General features: G+C 42.2%; 1 protein-coding gene across 1 annotated transcript in view; it reads right to left on the reverse strand.

The window, feature by feature from the left end:
• Positions 1 to 336: 336 nt before the first annotated feature.
• clasp1a (cytoplasmic linker associated protein 1a) overlaps positions 337 to 12164 on the reverse strand; it is a 97662-nt gene continuing 85834 nt past the window's right edge. The window contains exons 34-41 of the mRNA XM_063497072.1: positions 10730 to 10861; positions 10227 to 10374; positions 9376 to 9622; positions 6092 to 6282; positions 5817 to 5945; positions 4099 to 4305; positions 3573 to 3689; positions 337 to 2368 (exon numbers count right to left, since the gene is read on the reverse strand). Of these exons, the coding sequence (XP_063353142.1) occupies positions 2282 to 2368; positions 3573 to 3689; positions 4099 to 4305; positions 5817 to 5945; positions 6092 to 6282; positions 9376 to 9622; positions 10227 to 10374; positions 10730 to 10861 (1258 nt within the window). The 3' untranslated portion in view covers positions 337 to 2281. The remainder of the gene's footprint in view (positions 2369 to 3572; positions 3690 to 4098; positions 4306 to 5816; positions 5946 to 6091; positions 6283 to 9375; positions 9623 to 10226; positions 10375 to 10729; positions 10862 to 12164) is intronic.

Here is a 12164-nt window from a genome sequence, read left to right on the forward strand (position 1 = left end):
CCAACACAGCAGCTTAAATGACAATTAAATGATATTTCAATTTTAAAAAGGCACATTAATCTTTATTGCAGGTTTAGTTTCAGCAGGTTGAGTAGAAACCCCTGCAGCTCACCCCTCATAGCTCCTCAAGGGAGTGACAGATTAAGAGCAGGTCATCTCAAAGTCTGCCCGAGTTAATGTTTATCCAGAGCCGCTAAGCACACCTCAGCGCTCGGATGCAGGTCCAACCTGCGAGGGAAACAAAGACGACGACGTCCGAGCTTTGATCCACTCTCTGAACGTTACACAAGATGAAGTAAGAGGGGGGAATTGTGAAATGTGGAGTGAAAGGCCAGAAAGCGCTGAGATCAGTTCTCTGTCTTTTTATTTCTACAGCAAACAGTTTTTTACATCGCTGCAAACTGATCACACATTGATGTTAACATAAAAAACAAAACAAAAAACCTTCTGTACAGTTCATCATGACAGAACTAAATACAATAAGATCAAATAAAATATATAAATACAGGTGTGAATATTACATGAGCGCGTGAAGCCAAAGAAAGACTGCTGAACATGCATAGTGAACAGTCTGTGAGGAACGCCGACGCGTCTGTTTTAGATCCAGCGACGAGAGGACAGATGCGAGAAGATTGGTGGGTTTTCACCAGTTTGCAGGTTTGCTTTTGCAGTAAAAACTCAGCTGATTAAATGAGCGTGCTGAAGGACGCTGAGAAAGAAAAAGTCAAATCCTTTTGAGTACCAGCAAATTCACCGTGTTGTTTCTGTACATTCATTTCCTTAAAGAAGCAGAGTTGGACCATTCTCAGCGGATTTTGACAAATCAGGAATCAGCATTATTATTCATTATTCAGAGTATTATAAAGAAAAAAACTACAGCAGATCAACTGACCATCAAAACCAAATCAGGTCCAATAAGCTGATCAGACTGAGAAACTTCTTCCCAATCAGGGAATCGATGAAGTGCTTCACAGCAGGAATCCACCACTTAAAACTTTACAGCAGAATAAATTAAACACAGAGTGTGTACCTTTTCCGTACGAGCGCCTCCTCAGAGTTGAGTGATCTCATGATGTTAAAAGTGCACTTTAACAGCCGAAGAAGCTCCGGTCTCTCCGCGCAGCACTGAGTTGACGCGTGCCGCAGGTTCATGCAAGCCAAAAAAAACATAAAAAGTCTGCTTTTCTGTGAAGCAGCGGTCAGAAAGTGTATGTACAAAACACCTTTGATTTCTTTGTGGTTATTGCAGAAGCTGTGAAAGAGGAAAGAAGTAATACTGTGTTTGCACGGTCACAAGTCTGAGAGCGACGCGGCCCACTAGGCACGCTTCTCCTGCAGATTCACATTTTTTTGTTTGTTTTTCTTTTCTTTTTTTTAAAGAGCCGAGAGTGACGGTGCCGTACATCCCATTCACTCTCCGCAGTCCACAAACATAAGGCCTAGTCTCCCCCGACTCCTCATCTGCTGTATATACAAAGGACTTCCTGTAAGACAGAGTAAGCGCTCAGACACAAATGGAAGCAGGAAGTAAAAACAACGCAAACGTTACAGCTTTTAACAGGCTTAGCTTCCACCCCATGTGGCAACTATGGTTTGTGTTCTCTGTTAAAAGATCTGCACGAAATGTGAAGGATTGTCAGTTCTGTTTAGAGACGAGATCTGTATTGTAATCGTGACAGTTTGGGTTTTAAGCCACTCCTAAAGAGAAACGAGCACATTAAAAAAAGAAAAGAAATTACAATCAAAGATGATCCTTGGACTAAAATGCTCACATAGGACTTCCTCGTTTTGTCTTTCTGTCCATATCTAATTTTTTTTTCCTCCTTGCAATATTTGGTCTTCATGCCCTTAAAACAGAATTCACTGCACACTTTATGGGCTTGTTGCCATCACTGGGCCAGCCAAATGACATTTCATCCCAAACTGAAGATGATCTGACAGAAACATTTCTTTGATGTGAATATTTTACGCTTATAGAAACAAATCTAAAAGCAGAAGGGATGAAGGAGAAACAGATTGGAGCTGATGTGGAGATGGTGGGAACCACAGGAGGAGGAGAAAGCGCCATATCCTAAATCCAAAAATCCAAATGTGTCCAATCCTTCCCCACCAACTTGAAACCAGGACAGCAATCCAGTTCAGATGTTTCCAGAGTAGAGGCGGATGACACGAAGGAACAAAATGGGTTGAGAGGATGAGCTGCAGAGCCGTGATGAGGAGGGTGATGCTCAGAGACAGAGAAGCCTGATCTGGAGTCTTGGAATGGATGAAACCACCTCCATTAACTGTGAGAGGAGACATCTGAGGAACTGCTGCTATTGCTGTTTGTCGTCTGAGCACGCTTGATGTACAGGTTCAGTAACTTCATCTGCAAAAGGAAAGAATGGAGAAATTACTCTTAATATCAGCACACAGAGTCCTGCGTGCCCAGGACTGTCTTAAAGAGGAATACACTTCTTCATGAGTCAGATAGGGCGATAGGAAGCAAAAAGTACACACAATTTGGCTGGTTCCTTTAAAGTGATGAAAGCATTCATGACATCTTGTCATGCAATTAAACCGAGCAGAGGTAGAGTGAGGCTGAAACTGAAAAGCACAAACACCTGCAGTTCCTCTAATACTCACTAAAAGCTCCAGCAGAAATAAACAAGTTTACAGCCTGCTTCAAGAATGTCTTTATGTAGTTTACCAGTTCAAAACAACTCTACAGGTGGTCAATGCAATTATAACTCACTCCATTGTATGGTAGCGAGACTTAAAATTAGGGCCGTGGCCCCCCTGACTGACAGGTGGATAGCGACACAGGTGGCTGGAGCTGCTAGCTGCAGCTAGTTGAAGTCCCTGAACTGGACTGAACTGGCCTGGACTGTTTGTGCTGGTGACCGGCTTCTGAGGGATACCCTTCGGGGAAAAACAAACAAACAAAAACAAAAAAAAAAAAATCCCCCCCACAAGTTATTCTAATGGCTGTCAATCCACATCTTTACTGATATATGTAACAATCAGTTAACTATACAGGGAAGTACTAAGTGAAGTACTAAAATGTGCTATAGGAGGAGAACCACAAACTGTTTCGCAGGAGAATCTCATCACAGGGACAATTTGCTTTAAACAGGATAAAGAACTCAAAATAATCTCTTCGTTTCACATACACAAAATATTGGCACAGGCACTTTTTAAAAGATTCCCTAAAATGTAGCTGCTGATAAGAGGAAGGATTGTTATTAATGATTAACTGCATCCACTCAAAGTTATTTTAGCACTAAGATGATATCTTAGAGTGCAGCTGAAGACTGCAGCGGTGACTCTGTTTAGATAACCAGCTGACCAGGTGGTGGTTAGTAAAGGGGAGAGGTGGGGGGGGGGGTTGCAGTCAGGTGAACCTGACCCTCAGACCTTAACCATTACATAACTCAAGGACACTTTAGAAGGGCAAATATGACCCTGTGCTTTATAATTTGAGAACCAGCTGAGAAATAACAACATGGGAAGATGATAAGGCTCAGCGTCTGTTCAAGTGCTTTCGTTGTGAGGACATGCAAGTGGAAAGACTTGCTGGCGACGGTCAGTACCTTGCTTCCCGTAAGCTGTGCCAGGTGGGGTTTGAGCTCCTCACCAATCACAGAGTAGATAGCCACCAGACAGAACACACTGGCCTTGCGAACGCTGCTCTCTGTGTTGTCATAGCCCTGCGGAGAGACCGGGGAGCATCAGGTATCAAAGGCGCGTACACGCAGACAGACACACACACACATACACACACACCCACGCGAGGTCAGCAGGAACGTGGGAGGGGTCGCCAAGAGTGCAGACTACACGCAAATATTTCCAGGGACAAATAAGGCAAATAATTCCCACTGTCCAAATATGAACATTGTCCAAATAAGCCTCTGTGGCACTGATACGGATGTTTCTGCTCTGTCTGTGTTATTTAAGCTGGGTACCCCAGCAACACATTTAAAAGTAAAAACTCTGTTTAATCAAGTTTCTGAAATGTGAGTTTTTATTTCACAGTTTTGGAGGTTTGATCAGTTTTCAGCCTGCAAAACAAAAACAATCACACTCCAACAAATCTGCACTTCTGTTTTGGGCTCAGACCTGCAGGAGTCCGGGGATGATGTCGGGCAGCAGCTGCAGCAATGATTCCTTGGCGATGCGTTCAATTACTTTGGTTTGCATCTTGATGGCTGCCAGGTTGATGGGGTAGTCGGCCGTCTGCACTATGGGGCACAGCACCTTGATGCACTGCTCTGGGTGAATGGAGCCGGCCAGTGTTGCCGCCGCCTCCTCGGCTGCACGCACAACCTAAAAACATGTTTTTTATTTTTAACAGATAAGGCTGGTAACAATTTTATATCACACATCGTAAATCCAATCAGCTGGTGTGTTATTGAGACAACAGCAGGATTTCTGTATCACAGGCATGAGACTAAGTCAGACAAAGCCAAAGTCCCTTTTCCCCCCCCAAAGTCAGACATATTTAATTTCATATTTAAGAAGAGAACTTCAATCACATAAATGTTTTCAACAACCAACAGGAGCTCCGTTCTGTCAGTCAGTGTCTCCCTTTTTTTCTTTTGACTTATTTTTCTAGAACAAACAGAGACACGAGGCAGCTGCGTTCCTCCTCCACCGCTCAACACTTTATCTTCTTGTAAATTTCCACCAGGAGCATGATGGGAAAAACAAAAAAGACTGAACGCTCCTCTTTGGTGGCTGACAAATTGTCACGTTTACAGGCCGATTTGGATCTGAGAACTTCCCCAGAAAACATTTACATTTTAAACTTATTCTAATGTATTCTTACTGTTGCACTTTTAGTCCTGATTTTACACTTGAACCTAGCATGGCTCTGCTTTAAACTCACAGTTATTATATATCCTCACCTTTATGCTTGTATTTTAGGCTTTTATAAAGCTTTTCTTAATGACTCGTCTATGATTAAAAACATCTTTTTATAGTCTTCTGGTGTGTGGTAAGTACAGTGTGGGACAGTACTGAATTTCGCATGTTTCACAGGCTTTGAAAATTTGTTGGCTGCAAAATGACACACGTTTAGATTAACGCAATTATTGAAAAACTAAATACAGAAAAAACAAAAAAGTTTAAAGATAAAGAATAAAAACCTCTGGGATTTATGAACCCCTTTAAAGAGTGCTTTACTTCAGCATACTTTACACTTCTTCAGCAGGATACTATTCATTTATGCTGAAAAACGTTTTTAAAAAATTCCTCATGCTAAATTTCTTTGATTGATATGAGTTTTTTTGGTTATCTGCATGTTTCATCTCAGGTTGGTCGAGTGCATTTTTGTGTATTTTATGTTCAATTTGCTATCAACACGTGATCTGTGTTTATCTACACTCTGTACCCCTGCTGCACACCTGACCGACATGAATGGAAAATCTCTCTACAAGTAACTCTGAATAACTGCTGGAGTGAAGGGTCGAAGGTTGGACTTACTGCCTTCACTTATTTTAGTCCTTTAACCACACTGTAAAGTATTAATTATCAGGTTATTGTGAGCTATAAGAGGGATTAGAAATTATTAGAAACCAATAATCATTAATCTCATTGACTGCAGGCTTTTTGTTTATGTGTCATGAATGGCATTCGTCTCTTTCTCACATGTGCTTCTTTGCATATATAAACTAACTTCATGTTTAAGTGAACACGCTACTCAGTCTTTAAAGACATGAGAACCGCATCACTTTCAACACGGCACGGCCACATTCAGATATCAATGACGACTTTATGAAACAAAAATCATGCTCGGTGCCTTCGGTGCTTTTAGCTGAGTGGTGGGAGCTGCGTACTTCCTTGTGAGAGTCTTTGTGCGCCTCCAGCGTCTTCATGATGGTCAGCTCGGCATAGTTTTTAAAGCGGGCAGGCTGATTCCTCAGAATTTCCTTCAGCACTCGCAGAGCCAGAGCTCGAATGGTGTGCTGCAGGAAATGGGAACATAGAGAATATCATCCATACAAAACTACCTTCAGTTTCTTCAGATTACTCCGAATCACGACAATGCAAACACAAATAAAGAAGCCAAAAAAAAGAGATTTACATGTACACAAACTATCAGGTTACGTACATCTTTATCACCCAGGGTCTCCAGCAGGAGGAGGAGGATGGTTTTGAAATGTTCGTCCCACACAGCCATGCTGTCTTCTCGTGTGATCTTCAGCAGCTCCACCAGGGCGCCTTTACGTTCCTCTGAGCGCTCGTTGTGATTGGACAGCTCCTTCAAAAGATCGGCCACCAGGTCTGAGTGATCCTGCCCGACTGCTCACCGAGAGGGGACAAGAAGAAAGAGTTAAGAATTGAATTTCACAGCAAAAGGATACCTAATGACTACTGCCATGGGCTAATAATCACCCATCAACCTTTTTTTGTTTTTAAAAGACACCTAATGTCCTTTTCTTTTCTTTTTTTAACCACACATCCAGATTTTGACACAGGAGTCCTAAAAGCATCACGGCCCGATTTACTAACAGACTGCAGCAGCGCAATTCCTCCTTTGGCTGTTGTTGGACTTTAATAAGGAGGTGTGATGAGGTGCAGGTATTTTTGCACATGTATTTCCCTTTCCAGGGACCACATTTTGGGAGGAGGGTACTTAAACTGAATGTAGAAACTTGATTTGTGTCTGATGTGGCTGTGACCATTGCTGCGGTGATGCATAAAAAGCATCAGTATATTACAGGCAACAAAGAAACTCACAGTGAGCAGAAAAGTCACTGAACTAGAGCATGAAAGTCTCTCTAAACGAGTTTCTCCTCCTGCTGCCTACCAAAGACTTTTGGCTTTTGCACTGAGGGAATGTGATAAAACATTATTTTAAACTTTCTTTTAATGAACATTATTTTGTTCATAAAATGGGCAAAACAGACTCTACTTTTCTACTTCCAGAGTGATGCTGCAGTTGTAACGGATCTCTTACATAACATATAGAAATGTCTGTCTTGAAACAGCTAATATGTTTAGTAGTCAGCACTAAATGTAATTCAAGTTTTTCTAAAAGCTGTTTATGTTGCAGGGGTAGCTGTGAGTCAGATTCTTTCCTTTGACTTTAATAAATATCTGCAGCCTCAGGTGGCATGCAAGAAACTGAGAACAACGGGCATTTTCATGCATGTGTCAGTCTTCATGAACTTCTCTGGATCACTCAGGATGTGACTAATTAACATTTACTTTTGTTCTTCCACAGATCCAGTAAGTCCTGTAAGGTGGACTTTTGAAAAAAGCCCACAAATCCTGTGCTCCACCTCAGCTGTCAAATGTATTCATTAAAAAAAAAAGAAAATAAAAAAAGGCTGCCCTGATCTCCACAGTTCCCATCTATTTCTAGCTGAAGTCTTTAGATCAGAACGTTACTGTTCACTGTTTTCACCTCACTTATCAGATCTGGTCCGTTTTAATCCACCAATTTTTTTTGCCTTTGGTAGACTGTGCTGGCCATTACTGAAATGAACTGGCTAATATCCATTCATAAATCAAATTCACGCGTTGTTAGTAGATCACCCACAGAAAACTTCCGTTCCCGTCAGCAGCCTCATGTTAATTTTCCCCGGCTGGACAAAATGTGTGTCCTCGGAGGATGCAGATATCTACAGTTTGAGCAGTTAATATTAAAAATATAAAGTTAACTTTTTCATCTCTACAGACAAATTAGATGCAGTGAAAACATTAGAAACATTCAAATATTACAGCTGTAAGCAGAACCGCTTGGACTTTGTTAACAGAGAGGTGGAGTTAAAAGATGGAGAGACGATGAGGGGAGCTGAGTGAAGAATGCAAACACAGGTGGAGGGTGAGTGGAGGTGCAGGGTGGGCATGTTTACCAGGAGCAAAGACCTTGGAGAGTGCCATCTTGTTTTCACCGCTTTCCTGACGTCGGCCTGGAGAGGAGGAGGGAGGAGGAGGAGGGATGAAGGTGGGTGGGGGAGGGGAGGGTGGCAGAGAAAAGGATGTGATGACACCAACAACAACAACAAGTGAAGCACAGAGCGGCTGCGACAGAGGGGCTGGACGCTCACTGGTTTCTTCTGTCTGCTGTAAACACGAGCCGGCTGGTTCAGGATGACGTTTGACAACTAACCGAGTGAAATGGAGGGAATCTGCCATTTGTTGCCTCAACATTGTTGCTCCTTTGTGTTGTCACAACGACATCACGTGCTCACAATGCACGACCTGACGTTTGACTGAATGACAAGAAAGGCTCACTTAAATCTGTTTTTTTCACAGGAGGACACCTCAGATGGTAGCGTGTGCAGACCTATTCTGCATTACCCTCACGTTTAACAGCTTCTCTTGAACTCTTTTGTAGAAACATTTTCATACTTTTATTGCTGACATGCAATATCACAGTAAGAGCTGTTTTTTCTTTGTACTCGTTCTGTGGATGTCGCTGGTTTTATTTAACTTGTTTCATGTTTTTCTACCACCAGAATAAGCATGAGGCTTATTCTGTATAGATTTCAGTTTAAATGTCACACTGCAGACAATGTATAATAATCACAGAATTAAAGGGACAGTTCGCTCCAATATCATACTGACTTATTGTATAGATGGGGTGTGGGTGACATTATTTTTGCTAAGGTTAAATACGCGAATGACCACAAACTGAATAACTGAACTGATACATTTCTGGGGAAAAAGTGAAAAGTTAATAATATGAAGACTCAAAGAACATTTAAAGCAGTCTACATTTTCCTCTGTAGGTCAGTTCCAGCCTTAAGCTGCTTCTTATTCGTGTTTTGGAACTTATTTTGCTTTAGGATGTTGAGGGCCGGATTGACTCGCTGTGCGGGGGTGCGGCCCTTGGGCTTTGTTTTGCCCATGTGTGACCTGGAGTGTTTTGGTATGGGTAGTCCAGTTTTAGATATATCAGTTTTGGATAAGTCTGCCTTCTCTTCAGTATAAAGAAACTAAATGGTGCTCATCTCATGGAGCTTGGACCACATAAAAAGACTGCCTGAGATGTTTTCTTTGTATCGAACTACATCGCCAACCAGAAGAAAAACGCAGCTGGCTGACATTACTAGATCTTATCATGATGCCACAAGCAGATACAGTACTGTGCAATAGTCTTCAGTCACCCCTCATTTTTTGCAATTACTTGCTTTCAAGTAAAAAAATGCTCTTTAGCAACAGTTATCCAGGCTTTCTGGAGGTCTTTCTGGAAGTGTTTCTTACTACACTGGCTACTTTTTAACCTTTTCAGTCCAGTCCTTGTACCTGACCATTTTCAGAGGCATGTTGGTTGTTTGTTGAGCTACATAACAAATTCTAACAGCTAATGCACGTGTGACTGGGGTACATAGGTACTTTGCTCAGAGCTGTAAACATAAAAACATAAAATCGGCATAAACTCACAGTCTCTGAACTGCTCCACATCATCGTCGAACACGGCCTCCTTCAGGGCGCTCTTGTCGTACGTGCAAATGGTTTCTCCGTAGCCGTATGGGGCAAATTCTCGAGTCCGCGGCCCAGAGAAGGAGCGCGGCGATGGCGTGTTGAGCAGCGAAGTTTTGTTGTCCAAGGCAGTGCGACCGCCTTCCACCACGTCTAAGCCAAGCCGGGCATCAGACCCAGGAGAGGAAGCTACTCCTTCTCTCCCTGCCTGCGAGATGGGAGAGGGATTAGGCAGTGGTATAAAGAAGATCTGGAGCCATTTTAGCTTCAAATAACCATAAAAATATAAAAGCAAACCAAACAGTATGCAAAAAAATGACACAAGCCACACAAAAAGAAAGAGTATCCGAAGACTAATCAGTGCATTACATACACAGTCTGCCTGCAGTGGCTACAGAGGCTGAGTCAGCACTGATTAGTAGATGTGATGTTCTCATATAGTCAATAGACGTAACTTGGCAACAAGTTATCAAGCATTAGCTGACAAGTTAGAGCACCCTCCTCTCATCTAAACATGGTCACAACTGCTCTAAACACCGCCCAAAATAGTGGCGACTAAAATGTTTAAAAGGGTTACAGAAACCAGCAGGAGATACTAAAAGCACAGTTATTTCATGGTCAACATACAACCAGAAAGCCAAACCACTTTTGAGGTCTAAGAACCTAAAAACTGTTTGAAAAATGTCTTGAAAAATGAAAAATGTAATGCAGCAGTGTCTTAAAAAAGGATCATAATTCATTCTAAGCATTTAATGCCAAATCAAATTCCAGATTTTTCAGAACTGGTTCTGGATAAGAAGCTTGTGGCTTACTGCATCATCCCTCTTTGCCTCCCGTCTAATAGGCTCGTTCAGATCCTCCTGGCTCCGGTAGGAGAAGCTCTGGATGGCTTCAGTGACGCCACGCAGCGAGCTGTAGATCTCGTCTGAGTTCATGTTCTCCGTGTCGTACTCCATCATGCTGCCAGACACACGGACATAAAAAGAAACGCATGCATGCACTTTTATATAAAATATGCAGCAGAAGCAAAATACAGCCACATGAATCTGCAGACATATGCATGCGAAGAAGCTGTGCTCTTGACAGACAAGGAGACTGATTTAGAGCATGAAAGGTCAGCACTGACATAACCCTTAAAAATTATGGATTTTCAAAAGGATGCTTCCACTTTATTAGACATGATGGTTTAATGCATGAGCAAAACTAAAAAAAAAACAAAAAACAAACACTCTCAGATGGTTTGGCAAACTGGGTAAATAAAGGATGAGAGTGTGGATTCCTTAGGCCACAATCTCCAACGTGCCCGCCTCATTACCTGGGTGAATACGCTCTGCGCAGGACCCTTATGGTGGGGGCAGCAGAGGTGGAGTGAGGCGTAGGAGGAGGAGGAGGAGGAGGGGCAGGCGGGTGCTTTGATAGTCCGTCGACACCCCAACCCCATAACCGACTGTTGTCACAGCGCGGCCGGGAGGGAAGGACGGACAGACAGGAGTGAGAGAGCAGGGAAAGGTGGATGGAAACCGACAACACGAGGAGAGAGCACGGGACGAGACAAGAGAGGGGAGGAGAGAGAGGAAACAGCAAGTGCGCAGGAAGAGAAAGAGAAAAGACAAAAAGAAACTAGTCTGAGCTTTAAGGTTACGGGAAAGTGTTAATTAAAGAGGAAAGCAGAATCCCGTAAAAAGTGAGCATGTCGACTTCATCCGTGTAAATAGAACTTTTAACTGATTTTAAATTGGAGAGTCTCAATGTCAAGGTTGTTTCCTTGTTCACCTCACCGAAAGTCCTGTTCTGACCATAAAGGTGCCAAAAACAAGCTTCTCTGTTTTATAATTAATGGCAGGTCATTTCTTTTACACAATTCATCCATTTGGATTTTATTAAAGCATAAAGAAAGCACATTTTGTCCCTATTAACATACAAAGAAACATGTATCAGCTTCCAGGATGGAAAAATCAAGTGCAGTTCCTCTAACATCAACCAGAGGCACCAAAATAATCACGTTTACGGCCCTGTTCAAAAACAGTTTCCGTCTCTACAGCTAATCTCTACCTTCATAACGACTGTACAGGGGTGAATATTTTTACAACACACTTGTTTAAATTGTATTACGGTTTAAAGTTCGTATTGTCATGGCCTGTTTGACAGGCAGGTGGCTGTAGCTGTTACCCACCCTGTTTGTTCTGTAGGAGCATTCTGGAGCATTTTAATGCAATTATCTGAGCAATAATACGACTGCTGTGCAGTTAATTGTGCAAACAGACTGTCCAAGAAGTCTGAGCTCCAGTTTCAGTGAATAAAATTCTAGGATTTTTATTAAATGCTACTCAGATACTCAATCTGTATCTGTGTGAGGCACCCATATGGCCTGTCATTGCTAGCTAGCATCTTCTTGCCAGGTCTGACTCCTTGACTCCTGACTTCTTCACCATTTCAGATAAATCTCAGATGCACAAATGCAAGTGATCAGAACAGGACTTTGAGGAAGCAATCTGATCATGGCAGCTGGGCTGAAAGTGTTGCAACGCTGCCCAAAAGAAATGTTTTTTTTGCCCACATTTCAATTCAGTATGGTTTGTGATATTTATGGGTGAAGCTGGGTAAATTAGTTAATTGTGTGACTGTGATTTTATCTTGAAAGATAACCTTGAAAAAGCATTTTTGTGCTGCTAATGCTCTCCATACAAGGTGCACTGCAGGTTCAAGTGCAGTAACAATAACTTAAATAACTTATCAATGTTTATGGGTTT

The sequence above is a fragment of the Pelmatolapia mariae genome, linkage group LG16_19 (assembly GCF_036321145.2).
Source record: "Pelmatolapia mariae isolate MD_Pm_ZW linkage group LG16_19, Pm_UMD_F_2, whole genome shotgun sequence".
NCBI classification, from domain to species: Eukaryota; Metazoa; Chordata; class Actinopteri; order Cichliformes; family Cichlidae; genus Pelmatolapia; species Pelmatolapia mariae.